The 19,300-nt window shown below is 45.8% G+C and overlaps 1 protein-coding gene across 4 annotated transcripts; it reads right to left on the bottom strand.

Annotated features, from left to right (window-relative positions):
- Positions 1 to 395: 395 nt before the first annotated feature.
- On the bottom strand, positions 396 to 18,572 carry LOC149304496 (inositol-trisphosphate 3-kinase C-like). 4 transcript variants are annotated; one of them, XM_089478148.1, is made up of 7 exons: positions 18,466 to 18,572; positions 3,896 to 3,995; positions 3,337 to 3,550; positions 2,984 to 3,188; positions 2,588 to 2,689; positions 1,740 to 1,811; positions 396 to 1,551 (listed from the first exon to the last, which is right to left on the bottom strand). In XM_089478148.1, exons 1-7 carry the CDS (start codon positions 18,562 to 18,564, stop codon positions 1,348 to 1,350), a joined length of 996 nt encoding a protein of 331 aa, XP_089334274.1. In that variant the 5' UTR covers positions 18,565 to 18,572; the 3' UTR covers positions 396 to 1,347. The 4 variants fall into 4 exon arrangements, with proteins under 4 accessions (XP_089334274.1, XP_089334276.1, XP_089334275.1 ...); XM_089478150.1 differs by lacking the exon at positions 18,466 to 18,572 and adding an exon at positions 15,788 to 15,882; XM_089478149.1 differs by lacking the exon at positions 18,466 to 18,572 and adding an exon at positions 10,599 to 10,723.
- Positions 18,573 to 19,300: the final 728 nt, after the last annotated feature.

Genomic DNA, 19,300 nt, shown 5'->3' with positions numbered 1-19,300 from the left:
TCCACCCCTGCTTTAGTTGGTCTCACAACGGCAGAGGTTTTGTCTGGTCTATTCAGTTGACCATATGGTCTTTCTCAGTGCTCTCTTTTCTTGTGCACAGCGTTTGCCACGAGCCTGGTCTCAGTGGTCCTGCTTTCAGTACTGTGTGGCATATATGTGCATGTGTAAACCACACACACACACACACACCAGCAGTAATGTAAAGGAAACAAGGCAACTGGAGCAATATGGAGAGACCTACAGTGTCTTCCCCCAGGGCAACTCAGGGGTTGGGCTACCTGGCCTTCAGTATAGCCGAAACTCTAGAAGGCACATCATCATCTAAAGATTTTCTCTTACTCAAACACAAAGTCCAGGATATTACTCTGAAAGAAAACAAAAAGGTACTGCACACATTTCGCTTAGTAACATCCCTTTAAAAAAAGTTTTACATCTCAACATTTACAAAAGAAATCCAAACAAACCCAAAACATAGTAACAATGAGGGAACACCTCCCTTTTCCAGTGGTTTGCAATGGAGCTTCTGTTGCCCACTGACAGAAGCCCAGTGGGTAAATTCTTCCCGAGAGATTACTGCTTGTTAATACCATCATATAGTCAGCACCATAAAACAGGCATCCTGGCCATTGTCAATATAATTCTTTTTTTCAAACCAACCACATCTCAGAGACATCAGATTGCAAAACAAGCATTTTGGTTCTGTCTTGTTGAAGAGTACATTTTGAAAGTGTCAGGAAAGTTATACAGTAGCTCCCCCAGAAGAGAAACCACACATTTGTCCAGATGACATTTTAACAAAGGTGAGGCTTAGTTGGGGAACAGCTTTAAATAAACCCCATCCCTTTTGCTTTCCACTTTCTTAAGACATCTCTTAAGACATTCTTCTTTCAGAAATGCTACATTCAGCATCCTAGTAACAGATGCCTCTAAACTGAATACACTTAGAGCCTCCACTCAGTTTTGGTTCCTGGGGCAATGTTTGTCTTGCAGTCTCCTCTTTAAATCTCACACAGCAGCTGCCAAGAGAGACAGTGACCCCAGAGCAGAGTTAGGGTCTTAACTAGATGTTTGTTGATACAGTCATTAACTTCAAGAAACAACAACTCTGGTTGTGCAAAATCAGGGCCTTTCACAAAGCGACTACCCCTGGGTCACCTCTGGGACTTTAAGGTTCTTCTGTGGTGGCAACACTGCTTTCCAGTTCTACTCCAGACTTTTTCGGGGCTTCCCCAGGTTTGGTGGTAGCATATCTGGCTGAATAAATTAAAGACAAAGTCGCTGGGACCAAGCAATCAGTCTTGTCTTGTCTGCTTTTGTCAGAGCTCTGCGTCCTTTACTACAGCTTGCTCACTCTCCTAGCATGCTCTCCAAGATTGCAATGAGATTGTCCAAGCCCCACAAGTAGCCATCCTCCCGGTTGCCTTCCACCCATGGCAACCGGTGTGTCAGTGTCTGTTTTTCTGGAAGTGGGACAGTCTTGCCAAAGTCGATCATCCAGACGCGAGCCAGCCCTGTGTGGTCATGGACAAAGAGCAGGGAGCTGCCAACCACCTGAAAACAAGAGATGGAAAACTCAGCAATGGTTAGGAAGGTGCAAGGCCTTCTAGGTTTAAGGGCTAGGAGACCATAGGAAAATGACAATCACTATGCTGACTAAATATTTTGCATAGCTCAGCAGTGTGGCTTTTAACCCCATCCCTTTGAGAAGTTCCACCTTCACTGAGAAAAAAGAAACCCACCTCATGCACCTTGAAGAATTCTGACTGCTCAAGCGCCACCTTCACTTCCTTGAGCCGCTCCAGGTAGCTTTTCTGGGGGGGAAAGGAAATATGACACCACATTAGCAAACAAGGCAACTTAAAGCACCTAGAGCTGCTGTTAGGACAAGGGGAGAAGGAAAGGAGAAAAGTCACAGATTCCATTTTAAGCTCAGGTGAATGCCAGGATGTGAGTTTAACTAGTAAAAAAAAATGATCGAACCATTTGTTTCCTCCTACTCTGATCAACCCATTTCAGAATCAGTGGGATCCATGGCCTGCTGAACAGTTAGGGGAGGCCATGATTTGGTGCTGAAATTTCTTTATGCATTTCCTTCAAGAACCAGGAAAGCAAGGTGCAAAACTTCCATTGTCCCAGTAAAAGAGACCCTGGAGAGTCACTGCCAGTCTAAGGTGACAACACTGGACTCAGCAAACCAAAGGTCTGATGTGGCATGAAAGTAACTGCTGTTCCTGGTTAATTCTGCCTCTAACCTGCCCATAGTGAAACGAATGTGCAAGGGCTTTGAGAGCAGATGGGTGGGGGCTTTGCAGAAGATGGCAACATGATGCAGCACCCACCCTCAGTGAGAACATTTGGTAAAAAGGAGCCTACATGAGAGAGCTTCTCTTTTGGCAGGATGGTACAGGCCAAGAGAACAAGCTGTGCATCACAGTAAGTGAAATGATGCAATTCCTGGCCCTGTTCTCACATCCTTCCCAACATGGCTCAAGAAAGCAGTTGATGCCAGCCCTTATAGAAGTTCCAGTTTCCCACTGATGGAAACATCACCAAGCGCCAACCTATACAGTGCTATCAAGCTGCTTACCAGAGTGCTTTTATCACCATCCACAAAGTCCCAGAATGCCTGGATCACTTGCTCTGGTTGCCGGGTCTTCTTAAAGCTGGTGTTGCAGGTACCATCAGCCTTCTGAAGGCAGAGAGAAAAAGGCAGGAAAGTCAGGCAGACAGAAGGGAAATAAGGAATGCAAGCCATAAAACTGTACTTTACTTTCAAGGTTTGAAGTTATCCATAACAAAGGGACATGCCAGCCTAGGATGTTTTAACTTGCTGTTTTAAGGAAACGGCTTTTAGTACAACTTGCAATCCACTTTTAAATTTTCTTGTTATTTAGGTTCTTATTCCTTTTCTTTGTTTAATGGGAGTGTTTTCATTAGTGCTGCTTTTCCAACCCTACACACAACAATGCCTGCTGGTTCTCACCTTGATGCCCTCGATACGAAACCCGAGGGTGGTAGTGGAGCTAAGTGTCTCCCTCCACTGCATGTAGCGAGGTTTCAGGACGCCCCGCTGGGCATGCTCCTCTGGTGTGGGAGCTGCCGGATCGATGGCCACCATCTTGTCATACATGTCCTGGCGTGGACAGGGCTGCTGCCTCGCCTTCTCCAATTCCTCCTCAAGGTATGTCCTACGAAAGAGGTAGGGAAGAAAGAAGCCCAACATCAAGTACCGGTAGGGGTGCAGCATACAGACCCCTCCTCCTTGGGAAGGAGCAAGCTAGACAGTCTCTCCTGATACCCCCACAAGCTGAAAAAGGACGGGGGAAGCAGCCTCACCGAATTCCCATTTTGCAGTCCATGATGGATGGGCCATCAAAGCCAGCCAGCAAATCCTCCATCTGGATATAGGTCTCTCCATCATGCTCCACCACCCCAAAGTACGCCGGGACGTATGGTTGGAGAGCATCGCACACCAGACATTCTAGACACTTCTGCTCGCTGGGGCAATACTTCTTCAGGATACGTCCAAAATCACCAGCCTTGAAGTTCCCTTCAGAAACAGAGAGAGGAGGTAAGATGGCACAGAGCTCCAGGTGCTTGGAACTGCCTCAAGAGCAGCCTTTCTCAGCCTTTTTTTTCTTAACACTGGAAAAACCCTTGAAATATTTTTCAGAACGTATGTTGTGCATTCTCTACAGCTAAAAAAACGTGTTTCAGTTGAAGTCTCTCATGGAATACCCTGGTTCCAGGTAGAGAAATCCTGCTGTGGAGTATGGGTCCCCCCCCCCTCCCCCAGATATTCAGGAGGATGCTGAGTCCAGATCAGCATGTTCATACTCCCAAATGCACAGTGCTGTCTCTTTGTTCTTGACAAATACTTTTTACCATTGCTTACCTGCATGGCCAGCAAGTTGCACCCATGGGTAGCGTTTTCGGAAGGAGACGACACAGGGGGACCAATGCACCATGTTTTTCAGCTTCTTCCACGGCTTGTTCTGTGGATCAAACATCGATACTGTTTTATTCATGTATATCCTGCCTTTCTCACAATAACGGGACTCAAGGTATCTTCCAACATATTTAAAAGCAATACAGATTAAAAACTATACAAAAACATCCAAGTATAAAAACTGTTTAAAAGTCAAACAATTTGTGAAGTTAAAAACATTCATAGTCATGAAATGACACTAGTCAAACCACAGGACAGCACACCGTAAAGAGCCCATCCCAGGCAGTTTTGAAAAGTCTAACGGCACAAGAATATTTTATTTTGCTGGCAGAAGGAAAGCAAAGACTCAACAAGGAGGGATCACCAAAGTCTGGGAGCGGAAACTGATCAGAGCAAAAGAGATGCACGGATAGAGAATCTCACTCAGGCAGTCTGACACCACTTTAACTGCCATGGCTCAATACTATGGAGGTCTGGGATTGTCGTTTTTTGAGATTTAGCTTTCCCTCTCAATGCACTATGGTAACTAGAAACTACAGATCGTTGAATTCCATAGCATTGAGCCGTGGAAGTTAAAGTGGTGTCAAACTGCTTTATTTCTGCAGTGTGGCAGCAGCCTTTACGGAGTCTCAGCTCTCTGAGCATGGTCCAAAGAGGAAAGGAAGAAGCCCACAAGTTAAATATTTTGTAGGGGAAAGAATTCTTGAGTCACCAGGATGAGGAATGAATCAGAGAAGGCACTACTCAATCATGGCCAGGGCTCTCGGGAGATGTATTGCTTAAGCTGCTGGCTGGTCCATGAAGCGTGTCATTTGAGGGCTGACTCATCATGGACTGCTCTGAAATAGCACAGGATGTCTCCCTATCTGTCCCCCGCCTCCTCCATGATGACTCCTCCATTGAGTCCAAAGAGCAGCACACTGTGCTCAGCGGTGCAAGGACTGCAATCTTGTGGTCTTTCACTACCTCCTATGATTATTATATCCATTTACGTTTACCTGCCTTTCTGCTAATGGCGGTCAAGGCAGCTGGCAAGAGATTGAAAAACTACACAAAGCCTTCAGGAAAAGTATGAATATAAACGTGGTTTATAAGACAATGAAACAATTTATGAAATTACAAACACTGAAACTCGTTCAAAGAAAATACAGAAACCATAAAACGGCATAGCAAACAATTAAAAGCCTATCCTAGTCAGGATCTAGAAGCCCGATGGCATAAAAATGTATTAATTTGCTGAAAGGAGGTGAGCAAGGATGGAGCCATCCTGGTCTCCCTAGGTTTCCAAATCTGGGAGTAGCCACCAAGAAGGCCCTCTCCTTGTACTCACTTTCCATTTATATCCCATTTCTCCAGTACTTGGATTCAAGACAGCTTACAAATCATTAAAATCAGGGCATGTTAAACACACACACATACAGATATAGATATATATGAGAAAGTTATTAAGAAAACAACTGAATAAACTATCAAGTTGAAGGCCTTTAGATTCTTTCCTCCTGACAGGCTCCCTCTTCAATGGAAACAATCCCCACACTTCAGCCCCTACTTCTCAGTGCCCCATGCATCCCCCTACTTTAGGTAGCCATGCCAGCCCAAGGCAGTGGCACAGAGATCAGCCAGCCAGTGAGCCAGGTTCTTCTCAGTTCAAAGCACACTCATAAACTCGACAGCTATTCTTTGGAGCGCTATAACTCTCGAGTGCTGAATTGGAACGATCAAGTGTGAGTTATGGCAGCTGTCCGGGCATCATGCGGTGCCCAAGAAGGGCACCAGCTGTTGCCAACTGACCGCCACCCTCATCGCATCTAGAGATCGCTCAGCTGGAAGGATTTGGCTCCAATGGCATTTCAATAGTTCCAGCAACTCCTTTTATTCCTATATCCTCAAAAGAGTTGACACCAAAGAGCCCAAAAAAGAAGACCCTGTTATGAACCCTACCACCACCATACATGCCATTTTACCATCTTCCCCAGAGCACCACATGGCCCAGAACTAAAATAGACCCATGCCAACCCTTCATAGCCCACACAAAACAGAGGCACAAAATGGACAGACCTGAAAGACAGGCAGAGAACAAAGCACGAGGCACACACCCAAATGTAACAGGAATTTAGCTAGGAGGGTAGAAACTTGAGTCAGGACACTTGAGTTCCCTCTCCAGCACTTTGGAGATTTAATACTTTGGTATTAAGACTAAGGCTTTGGGCTGCTGTGGCAGAACTCCCAAGAATCTGGAGAAAGAACTATTTCCATTCTCTCAGCCTCCTAGGAAAATAAGAGCAAACCCCTTCTGGACAAATCTTGCCAAGAAAGCCCTGTGATAGAGTCGCCATACGTCAGAACCGACTTGAAGCCACACAACAACAACCATCAATCTCACTGGCGCCTGCATTGCAGGTGGCTAGACTCATTCAAAGAAGCCACAGGCCAAACTCTGCAATACCTGAGCAGGCATTTAATGACCAGGGATCTTGGAGGTCTCTCATTCATGCGGTCGCCATAAGTTCAAGTCAAATAACAACAGCAAGGTATTTCCCCTTCCAAACTATATTTCAAGCTTATTCCCCTCCTGCATTGTTTCTTTATCATGTCCATTTGGCAGTAGTTTGCAACTAGTGTTATTCCAGGTGCATGTTCAATCCACTGGACCAAACTGGTGCCCCAGAAGGGTTGGCGTTCACCTTCCACCCAAGCCAGTTCCTCCCCTCTTTCTGAGCTGCCCTAGAAGATATGCTGATCAGCTACAAGGAACTGTTATCTCCAAGTTTCCAGTGGGTGAAGAATGATTCAAGAACTGTATCTCTCCTTTACAGCGACAAAAAAGAGGTCACAACCACACAGTGTTACCTGCTGATAACCAAGCAGCCCCACACATATGGTGAAACCGAGAGGCAGTGTGGCTTTTTGGAAGGCAGAGGTAAGGATGGAGGCCATATTTAGGGTCTCCTGACATTCTTAGATGTCAGGAGACCCTGGCATACAGAACTCTAGGCAGGCAATAATTTTCATAGCCTGGGATATATTCTGTGTGAAAAATGCACTTTTCTGACACACTTCCCATTGTTGCAACATCTTGGAGATGCTGCTGAAAAGGCCCTACTCCATTCCCTATTCTCAAACAAGCAACATGTGAGCAGGATTGTTGGGCTCTTTGCACACACACCTTCGGAGGTTTAAGCCCTTGTTCACCTTCCCTAGTAAGGTCAAATTTTCCCCAGGTTTTGCCTTCCTGGCTCATAAATACCCATCCGCTCTTATGCTGGAGGCATCTCATTGTGGAAAGTCTCCTCCGCCCCTCCCTGCTATCACCAGCAACTAAAAACCACAGCGTGACACAGAGTTTCCACTGCAAACACCTCTTGTGGTTTTGCTGACTTAACCGCAGCTCAAAAGCAAAAATCCACCAAGGTGCTGAGTTTCCAAGGCTGATAAATTTGCTAAGATTCATACCTACTGAGAAGCCAAGCCTTCTTCTACCCAGGTGGCACAGAGCTGGTCGTGGAAGGTGGTCGTGGCAATCTGTGCATGCTCAAAAGCACACTCTGCTTTCCTTCCAAAAATGGCAGGGTTGACCACTATTCATACCAGAACAAGGAAGCCAAGGGATACTGGGCCTTAAGGGAGGACACAACCCTCTTTCTCTATAGACTGTAGGACAAGCACCTTAGCAAGGGTCTGCTCCCTTTCTCCCAGTTCAAGACAGCCTGGGATTAAATCTTTAGCCAAGATTCAGTCACGACAGATATAAATTAGGATGCAGACAAGTACTTCTGAGCATACACAGAGTACTTTTCTCTCTATCTGCCAAGGATCTAGACAAACACCTCCTCAGGGATCCTGTTGTAGCACTGAGCATCCCCTTCTGCATCTTCCTTTATCTTAAACCCTTGGTTTTGGGTAGCTCAACAAGTGTCCAGGTATTGCTTTTTGCATAAAGGTATCATCTCTTCCTTGCCAGCTTCTTTCTTTGGTTGCCTAAATGACATTTAATCCATGCACAGAGAGGAAAGCATAATGTGCAAAACTACAATTTCTTACATTCCTGAACAGAATAGAGTAGCAGAAAGGAAAAATAGATCTCTTTTGGAAATGATAATTGCAGCTTTGTGCATTATGCCTTCCCTTCTTGGATACTCACCACAGAATCATCCCATCACCTTTAAGGCTCAGAAAAGTCACCTTCCTAGCCTACTAAGCCCCAAACTCTCTCTTCCAAAAGTTCACTCTTGTAAAGCTAGTTTGTCGCCTTGCCTCAAACTATCTTTTGCTCTGTCACCCGTCTTCCTCTCTTCACAAAGTCGGTCCTCCGCTGCAAACCCACAGCTGCTTTGTAGGTTGGCTATCACCAAAACAGCGGTGAGCGTAAAAGCAGAGAATGATCTTCACGGGAAATGACAACAAGAGAAACCTCAGCGTTTCCACCTGTCCTGACAGGTTTGGTAGGTTTGGCAAAGGACAGGCTGCGGGCAGCGCCAAGGAACGGCCGATGCCAAGTTTTCCACCTGTGTTTTGAAAACAAGCAGCAATGGGCCAAGCTCCTAGGGATGGGAGAAGCTGGAGCAAAGCATTTACACAAGGGGAAACTGGGGCATAGTAGCAGCAGCTGGGGGAAAAAGAGGGGTCACCAATGGCTCAATTTCAAAAGCCCAAGACTGATGAATACAAAAATAGTGGGCCCTTGTTATCTGCTGGGATATGGTTCCGGAACACCCCATGGATAACAAAATCCACGGATGCTCAAGTCTCATTCAATGCAATGGCATAGAAAATACATAAAATGGCAAACTCAAGGTTTGCTTTCTGGAATGTATATATTTTATACTGCTCTTTTGTTTAGACTGGAAATGTCAAGCAACCACACAGACAAAATTCTGTGTGGTCACATTCCCATGACACAGCTGCGGGACACATTATGCAAGACTCTAGTCATTATGACATAAGGGGCGAGGAGAGAAAAGAATTTAATCTGCCTTCGTCACAATTTTCAGAGTCTGAATATGCCACAAGAGGAGACTACCTCTGATCATGTGCAGAGTGCATTTTCCATTTTGCTAAGTAACTACAGCTGCCCTGGGCATGTCTAGAGCATGGCTTCCAGGCCAGAGAACAACAACCTCATGCAGAAGCCGGTGAAAACAGCTCAATAAAAATAATAGTAATACGTAATGATAATAATACTATGATTGCTGGCTAATGGATGAATTGTAATTTTTAGAGAACTAATAGGAATTCTTGGTAAATTCAGTGTTAGTATTTTATTGTTGTATTGTTTGTAAATTGTACTATGTGTCTTTTTAAGGTTGTAATCCCGCCTCGATCTGTGGGAGAGGCAGGAAATATAAATAAACTATATTATTATTATTATTATTATTATTATTATTATTATTATTTAACAACCTCTCTGTATGGATCAAGACAGGGAACAGCAACAGATTAAAATACAACAGATTGGACACATAACACCAGCGGAAAAACAATGAGCATCAGTTCAAAGAGCATATAAAACCAATACATATTAAAAGCAATTGATTCATGCTTTTAAAACTCATGCCAGAAAAGACCGATCATTAGTGCTGGGGTTTTTTTTAATTCGTTCATTAAAACAAGTCAAAACCAAAAACAAAATTCAGAGAAACATCATATAACAATGGACAACATAGGTTATCATAACAGTAGACATATAATATATCCAGCGGTGGCCGTGTTGGCCACATAGCAATGTACTGCATCATCCAAAATCCACGAAATAGTGACACCTTTATTGGACCAACCATAATGCACATTATACATGCGCAAGCTTTTGAGGCGCCACTGGTTTCTTCATCAGGCAAACCTTCATCAGGCAAGGCTTTTAACACCTTGCCTGATGAAGAAGCCAGTGGAGCTTCCAAAGCTTGCAACATGTACAATGTGCATTTTGGCTGGTCCAATAAAGGTATCACGGTTTTACGGATTTTGGATGATGCAATGCACTATTATATTTATTTGTATTCCGCTTTCCCCTCAAAATTGGGACACCAAGCAGACTACAGTTTAAAAACACCGTACACATATAATTGTATCTTAATCCTCTAAATCAACAAAAACCAAAACCACACACAAGACAAACATACTGACTTCCTGAACTCCTGAGTTCCTTGTAGCATTTCTACTTTTTGTCATTTGAAAATAATGGATTCTTCACTCCACTTTATCTATAGATCACAATAATGTCACAATAATGATATTGCTATGTATTACCATTCATGTTTGCTATCCACCATGCAACTGCTTTAGATTGGAAGCATTTAGTAACTGCTTACAAAAAGAACGGGGAGACAAAGCGGCCCATGCTGTTTTAAACTCAAAAATAGCATCCCCAGCTGCTGGCAAAGTTTTGGGGGCAGGCCGTTCCAGAGTCTGTGGAGGGCTTCTGAAGAAAAAGTCCTCTGGGTAACACAATGCCACATAAGCATGGCTTGCGCATAGAGAGAAGGAGTGGAGAAGCCAGAGATCACACCTTCTCCTCTTTTGCTTTGCAAACAACTCTCTGCCCAAATAAATGTCCAAAGGTCTTCCTCGCTCCTGGCCACATGGCCCTGGTCCACTAGTGTCACGTCCGGCCATGGAAAGGAAGCACCAGAAGAAGCCATAGGAGGGTACTTACCCGAAAAGAGCCCCCGTCCAGCATTCTCATGGCCTCCCCAAGGCTGGCAGCAGCCTCGCTGAACTGTCCCAGTTCTGGACTGAGAGCAAGCGTACGCATAATCCTCTCTGGGCAGAACACGATGTGGCTTTTTATGCGCTTCTCACGCCACTCCCCACACACACATACACACACGCACGCCCCACGGCATAATATTTACGCCATGTGATGCCCTTCCCTTTTTCTGAAACGATGGAGGTAGGGGCTGGGGAAGAAGAGAAGGAAAGAGCAAAAGCAAGCAATGATGCCTGCAGGCTGACAAGGGAGGAAGTCTTGCAAGAAATGTTCCATGACAGCAAAAGCAGACAGAGCGAGAGAGAGAAAAGAGGGAGAACACAAACAAAAGATTGAGGCAGGGGTTTTGTAAGTTGGCTCTTGCTCTTTGGTTGGCAAGAAGAGAGCAGGGATGAATGAATGCAGTTTGACACCACTTTTACAGTGCCATAATAAACTACAAATCCTAGGATCCCATAGCCTTAGATGCTTTTGTGCCAGAAGAAATGCACTGAAATATATGTTCTTCTTCCTGTATCCACCATCGTCATTAAACGGGACAATCAGGATAGGACCCACTGCAGGGTGACCAGATGTCACAACCGCAAAGGAGGACAAGGCACCGCAAAATGTTGGGCATTCAAAGAAAACGTAGGACATTCCAAATATAAAAGATAAAAACATATCAATGTAAATTCATGCTTCTCAGTCATGCTCAAAATGCAGGATAACTTGAAAATTCCTCGGGGACAGAAAGTTGAAATGTAGGACATGTCCTGGAAAAGGAGGATGTTGGGCCTCTATGATGGATAACAAATGTGAGGTACTAGCCAGGATGGTAAGGGGATAGAAAAAGAAATCTTCCCCAGTCCATGTTCTGTAACTGAAGCCAATGTTTGGTCTCACCCATAGCTTTCCCCATGTTTGGAGATGGTTATCATCTCTTCTGTCAGCTCACACAAATATTTGTGCCACCCAACATTTACTCCTCCGCTCTTGTATGGTGGCCAGGAAAACAAACTCATCCATCACCGACATCCAAACTCCAGTTGCTTCCAATTCCTGGCCTAACAGTGGCAAAAGTCAGGGAGGAGAGTATATTCCAAAGAAAGGGGACTGAACAATGATGAACATTCTTAGATAGCATTATTAACAGTGAGATGGTCAAAAACTCTATTTCCTCCCACTTGCCATCCTTTTAACCGCAATCTCTCTCCAGATAAATCTGCCCATCTGTTGTCTCCAAAGTAAACTTAAGTAGGAAAACACTTACAAGCATAGTGTCTGCTCAGAAATTCCTCCATGCATAGCTTACGCCCAAGTAACCATGCCTGGGGTAGACTGTGACTGTGTTGTGTTCTTGTGAGCCTTCAAGTTGCTTCCAACTTATTGCAACTCTATGGTGAACCTATCACGGGGTTTTCTTAGCAAGATGTGTTCAAAGAGGGTTTGTCATTGCCTTCCTCTGAGGCTGAGAGTGTAACTTGCCCAAGGAAAGCCAGTGAATATCTAGGGCTGAACCCTGGTTTCCAGAGTCAAAGTCTAACGCTCAAACCATTTCACCAGGTTGGAACTCAGGTACATAGGAATCTTGGTGGTTCAATCTGGCCAGATCATTTCAGGAGGGAGGCTCAGTTCCCCAAAGTTTAAGTGGGGGTTCGAGCCGCCACTGCCCTCCTCTTCCAATGTCCATATCCACAACTAAAGCATCCCTGAGATGTGGCCATCCAACCTCTGCTTACAAACCTCCACCAAAATGAGCATCCATCCCCTTAAGAGGGAGTCAGCTCAGTTCTCCAAACAGCACTTTACCATCAGGAACGCCTTTCCTAACATTTGGCTGGTGACATCCTTTCTTATAATGTGAACCCATACGTCACCTGTCTGCTACCAGAAAGTCAACGTATGTGCAGGAACGTGGGAAGCATTCTTGGCTTGGCTGCATGAATTGACTGGGCTCTTTATGTTCCCATTTTAAAAAGGGCAGCACATGTGACCAGGCTTGCAGTGGCCTTTGGCACCGTAAAGCAAGGTGACAACGTCATCCATCCTATCTATTCTGATTTCATTTGGAAGCAGGAGAGTGTCTACATGATACAGCCGGATGATACCGCATTACCTGGGACTACACAGGTGTAGGTAAACACAACCTTTAAATATGAAGATAATGTAGTCAAGATTGCAGTTATTTTTTGTTTAAAGTTCAAAGATCTTTCTGGCAAGGGATGTGTGCATGAATCTCATGCAAGCAACACACTTTTCCACTTGTTTTGCTAGCTCCCATCATCACGAACAACGTGTTCTCTCCTTTTGGGTGACACAGATGTACCAATTCTTCCCCCAGCCCTATGAGAAAGCTCCCAGGCTGGGGGCAGATGGAATCAGAACTATTTGTTTCCAGAGAGGGTTCAAACAACAGCCCAGATCTCCTGAAAGAGTCAGAAAAGAGAAAACGAAAGTCTTGCCACCAGTCCTCTGCCTTGGGCCTTTATTAGTGGGTTCACTCTGTCTCACACCTTCCTTTCAGCCTTTGAGGACTCATTTGGGTACACAGGAAAATCTGAAGGCACCAAGAATTTGCAAAAACCCTCCGCTATCATTCTAATCTAGATAATAAATAGAGAAGTCTAAGCAACAGAACTGTGAAAATGCAGACAAAAGAAGACATCCCTTTTCATATTAAAAAGAAGAAGAGAAAGAGGTATGGAAGTTTCCCCCCCCCAAGCATCCAGATTCCTGCCAATGCCACTCAGGGAATTACCAGAAAATGTGCAAACAATCCATAGCACTACAACTACAGAGAACAGCAATGCAGCAACATGGTTGGGAAAACAGGTATCACCAGTCCCTGGGAAGTATCACCCTTCCCGGGGAGTGTGTCATTCCAACCAAGAGGCTCTGTTCCCGGCCGCAAGAGAGCTCCACTGGTTTCGGTGCCTCGTCGAAACACAAGTCCATCAAAGATGAGCAAGCGAGAAAGTGACTCAGCCAGACACTTGGCTGCCTTTGGAAAGCCAGGAAATGAAACACCTCTCTGGCTCAGCGAACATTCAATTCCACCTGGAGCAAATGAAGCATCCCGGAAGTTGCACAGAGAGCACCAAGCCTTGCCTGGAAGCCAGATCACTGTCTAAAGGTCCTCTCAGGCTGCATCCACACTGCAGAAATAATCCAATCTGACACTGCTTTAACTGCCATGGCTCAATGCTATGGAATTCTGAGAACTGTAATTTGTTTTCCACTTGTTTTGCTAGCTCCCATCATCATGAACAACATGATGTACTCCCCTTGGGTGAGACAGATGTCACTGTGGTTCCCAGAGTTTCATAGCATTGAGCCACAACAGTTAAAGTGGTGACAAACCAGATTGTTTCTGCATTGTGGATGCAGCCTCAGTGGGCCCTCGGTATCTGCTGGGGTTTGGTTTCAGGATTCCTCATGGATCCAAAAATCCATGGATGCTCAAGTCCCACTAAATAAAATGGCATAGTAAAATGGTGTCCTTTATATAAAATGGCAAAATCAAGGTTTGCTATTTGGAATTTGTACTCTTTTAAATATCTACAAGCCATGGATGCTTGAATCCATGGATAAAGAATCTATAGATACGGAGGGCCAACTGTACTGAAGACACAATGAGCAAGGAAATGCACTATGCACATCCCCAAAGGAACGCAATAAATGGAATCTTAGGATTTGCAGTTTGGGAAGGCAGTAGATCTCTCTGGTTGAAAAGTCTAAATCTACAAACTACAAACACCAGGATCCCATAGAGCCACAACAAGTAAAATGGCTGCTGTGCTCCTTCATCCTTAGCTTATTTCAATTGATGCAAACCGAGTTCAGAACACAAAAGCAGTTTGCACTTAGGCTGCTGCCACACTGCAGACTTCATGCAGTTTGACACTGCTTTAACTGCCATAGCAAATCCTGGGATGTGTAGTCTGTTGTGACACCAGAGCTGTATGAAAGAGAAAGCTCAATATCTCTAACATGTTGAATCTTCTTTGTTGTTGTTGTTGTTGTTGTGTGCCTTCAAGTCATTTCTGATTTATGGCAACCCTATTGTAGGGTTTTCTTGGCAAGATGTGTTCAGAGGAGGTTTGTCATTGCCTTCGCCTGAGGCTGAGAGTGTGCGACTTGCCCAAAGTCACCCAGTGGGTTTCACGGCCAAGCAGGGAATTGAACAGGTCTGGTCTCCAAAGTCATAGTCAAACTCTCAAACCACTATGCCACAATGGCTCACAAGATCTCCAGCGCCTCCCCAAAATACAAAGCCCTGTTCATATGGCAACTGAAGTGGAATCATAACGCTGGAACAGTGGGTGTGATAGGGCTCCTGCTACAAATATCGGCATGCGTACTCAAACAAAGCATTACTCCTGCTTGCAAGCGGCGAAGTTCAGAAAACGCCAACGTGTACCGGGAAGGAAAAGCTGACTTTGGACTCGGGCACAAAAGCTGCCGACTGGCACTGTACTACATTAAGGAAAAACACGAGGGTTGAAGAAGTCAGATTCAAAGTATTATTAAAATCTACAACCAATACTTTCCTGGAACTATTGGAGGAGAGAGGGGGGTCAATTGGGGAAACCCTGCTCATTTTGCTCGTTCTAAAAAAAGCACTTTCATCTCGCAGAGTCAGTTTCCCTCTTCATCGTCGCAATTTTGCGAAGGCCATGACCTTTGTTAAGAAAAACATCAGCAAAAACAGGAAAGTGTGACTGTTTGTTGACAAGAACTGACAAAAGGTTCAGGATGCGCAAAAGCGGACCTATTTTTTACTTGGGCATTCAGCTCTCCAAGTCGATGGAAATATTTCACACATCCATAAACCAAATGGGCGAAAGAACAACTTCTTTTGCAGAGGATGTCTAAATCCAATGTGAGTCAAGGGCAACTTGATAAGTCAACACATATCTAAATTCCACTGAGTTACTCAATCTTCTCTACGTTGGATTAAACAACTGGAGCGAAGCCAGAAAGAGACTGTGTGAAAGGAGAAAAGATAAAGTTGACTTGCAAATATTATGCCACCTCCTGGGTTATAATTAGATTTAGCTAATTATACTTTCCTTGATCTCTCTCTGGATTAGAGTATTGCATCAATACTCTGATCCAAAGTTTCAGCCTGGTATTGGGAAAAGTCTGCTCACCTCTTTCTTTGGCAGCTTCTCCATATTAGTAAAGGAACGGAGCAAATGTTCTTTTCCTGGAAGTCTCACGTTCAAAGTCCAGCCAATAATTCACATTGGAAGGCCTTTCGAAAAGAGGCAATTGTAAGATACAGTGGGACCTTGGTATCCGCTGGGCTTTGGTTCCAGGACCCCCGTGGAACCCAAAATCCGTGGATGCTCAAGTCCCATTAAATACAATGGCATAGTACAATGGTGCCCCTTATATAAAACGGCAAAATCAAGGTTTGATATTTGAAATGTATATACTTTTTGAATATGAACATGGATAGTTGAATCCGGGGATATAAAGTCCGTGGGTATGAAGGACTGTATTTGTTGGGAGGGACTCCTTCATTGGATCCTATCTCTTTAGGTAACTATCAACCAGTCTCTAACCCAGTGATGGTGAACCTTTCCGAGGCCGAGTGCCCAAACTGCAACTCAAAACCCACTTATTTATTGCAAAGTGCCATGTCCCTCTGGCTTTCTAGCAACGAACACTGGCAAACGCTGTGCTGGGGCGATGGCACATGTGCCCACAGACAGGGCTCTGAGTACCACCTCTGGCACGCATGCCATAGGTTCGCCATCACTGCGTCTAACCTCTCCTTCTAAGGAAGGTACTAGCGTGAGTGATGGCAACACAACTCCAAGCTTTCTTGGATGAAACGGATTACCGGGATCCATTCCAATCCAGGTTCAGGCCTGATTATGGGACAGAAACAGCCTTGGTCACCTTGGTAGATGACCTACACTGGACCAAGTCGCCTCCTTAGTGGTCCTCCTGGGTCGTTCAGCAGCATTTGAGACTTAGTTTTGTTGTGGGTTTTTGGGGCTATGTGGCCATGTTCTAGAAGAGTTTCTTCCCGGCATTTTGCCAGCATCTGTGGCTGGCATCATGGAAAATCCCACGCATGATGTGTTGCTGTTTATGGCCTGATTATTCCCAGGATAATAACTGCTGTGTGTGAAAATCTTAATTGCGGTTTAACAGTAATTGTGCGACATTCACGGGATAAACCCCGTTTAAACTTCCAATTTCCATCCATATGATACACTCCATAGACTTGTACCAGTGCCACATGGCAACCTCATGAGCCCCCAAACATTAACGACGCCCCGAAAGTCTCTGCAGAATTCGAGTCCACCAAACACCAATTTTTTTAAATTTGGGGGGCAATTTTGTGGGGGGTTTTGTCCACAAGACAGCCAAAAGCCACCAGAGCTACCTCAAAATGAAGAGATTTGCTTCACCTAGACCCAGACGTAAGTAGTAGTAGTAGTAGTAGTAGTAATATCCCACCTGTTCCCCAAAATTTGTTTTCCGCTGGGGTTTGGTTCCAGGACCCCATCCATGGATAATAAAATCCATGGATGCTCAAGTCCCATCAAATACAATGGCATAGTAAACCTGCCTAACTCCGACATTGTTATCTTTCCCATTTGCTCTAAGGACTTTGATAAGGGGTGATTTACTGACTGACTGGATCAATTGCGGATCCAATTTAGACCAATCTGATCATCCCTTTAGCTCTTAGTTAAGGGCCAGAGATGCTGCTTGATATGGTTTTTGCGTGTGTTGCATTTGTTCTCTCTCTCTTTTCCTTTGGTGCATTTCAACTGTAAGCCGCATTGACTCACTTTTGATGGACCAAGACACGCAAATAAAATGACAGCAAGAGTAAACGCAACAACAGCGTGTAACTATATACACCAGTTAGTATTCTTTTAGAGATACTTTAATCATGTCATGTTGTTGTTTTACATTATACGCTCCCAGTATCCCCCCACCCAGTATGGCTGGTGGGTGCTGGGATTTGCAGTCCCCTCTAACCCACATACACACATATATACTGTATACTGAGCTCAGTTCCCAGTATCCCTCTACCCAGTATGGCTGGTGGATGCTGGGACATGCAGTCCCTCCACATGCACAGAGCTCAGCAACCAGTATCCCTATACCTAACATGGCTGGTGGATGCTGGGAGCCGCAGACCCCTCCAGAGCTCAGTTCCCATTATCCCTCTACCCTGTATGGCTGATGGATGCTGGGACATGCAGTCCCTCCACATGCACAGAGCTCAACAACCAGTATCCCTATACCTAACATGGCTGGTAGATGCTGGGAGCTGCAGAGCCCTCCAGAGCTCAGTTCCCATTATTCCCCTACTCAGTATGGCTGGTGGATGCTGGGATTTCCAGTCCCCCCACATGTACAGAGCTCAGCTCAGCTCCAAGTATCCCCCCATAGCAGGTGAATGCTGGTAGTAGCAGCCCACACACATATACAGAGCTCAGTTCCCAGTATCCCCTTACTCAGCATGCCAGGTGGATGCTGGGAGTTGCAGTCCCTCCACATATACAGAGCTCAGTTCCCAGCATTCCCCTCCCCTCCCCAACATGGCTGGGGGATGCTGGGAGCTGCAATCCCCCCCCCATGTGCAGAGCTCAGTTCCCAGTTAGGTTGCAGGATACTGGGAGCTACAGCCCCCTCCAGAGCTCAGTTCCCAGTATGGCTGGTGGATGCTGGGACTTGCAGTACCTATATACAGAGCTCAGCTCCCAGTATCTTTATACCTAACGTGGCTGGTGGATGCTGGGAGGTGCAGTCACCCCCCTCCGACCCCCAGCGTCCCCTGGGAGCTGCAGTGCCCTACCTGTGCCCCCGCGGCCTGGTCCCGGTCTGGAGGGGCGCCGCTGGAGCCTCCCTGTCCGCCAGGAACCAGGGGCCCGGGCCCGGCTGCCTCCAGACGCATCGCCTCCCTCCAGGCCTCCGCCGAAGAAGGCCAGCCTCCGTCCGCCCAGAGGCCTCCGCTCCGCCCCACACTCCGCCTCCTCCCCGCCTTGGATGGGGAGTCACTCTCTGCCTTTGGGGGACTGCAACTCCCAGCATCCCCCAACCAACCCAGGAAGCAGCTCTCTCACTGCAGTCCCCCAAAGTCTCCACTTTCTTACTTTTTAGGGGTTGCAACTCCCAGCATCCCACATCCAACCCTGGAAGCAGCTCTCTCTGGCCCACAGCAGATCCCCTTAGTCTCCTTTCTTATTTTGGGGGATTGCAGCTCCCAGCATCCCCCAACCATCCCTGGAAGCAGCTCTCTCTGGCCCACAGCAGTTCCCCTTAGTCTCCTTTCTTATTTTGGAGGATTGCAGCTCCCAGCATCCACCAACCAACCCTGGAAGCAGCTCTCTTTGGCCCACAGCAGTTCCCCTTAGTCTCCTTTCTTATTTTGTGGGATCGCAACTCCCAGTATCCTCCAACCAACCCAGAAAGTAGCAGCTCTCTCTGGCCCCCAGCAGTTCCCCAAGGTCTCCCCTTTGTCAGTGGCTATGAGTCAAGGCAGACCCAAAGGCAGCTAACAGCAATGGGTTGCATCCAGGAGCTAAAGTAGTTCCCAGGCCTTCCAGCATTTGGCCACTCTCCTCTGGATGTGGGCCATGCAAAGTCCCACAGCAGCGCCATAAGTTGTGTAGGCCTGACCTAGACACGAT

Source organism: Sceloporus occidentalis, unplaced genomic scaffold (assembly GCF_023333645.1).
Source record: "Sceloporus occidentalis isolate IW3139 unplaced genomic scaffold, rSceOcc1.0.p SCAF_13, whole genome shotgun sequence".
NCBI lineage: Eukaryota > Metazoa > Chordata > Lepidosauria > Squamata > Phrynosomatidae > Sceloporus > Sceloporus occidentalis.
Note: the sequence above shows the minus strand (reverse complement) of the source record. Positions and strands in the feature narration are given on the sequence as shown.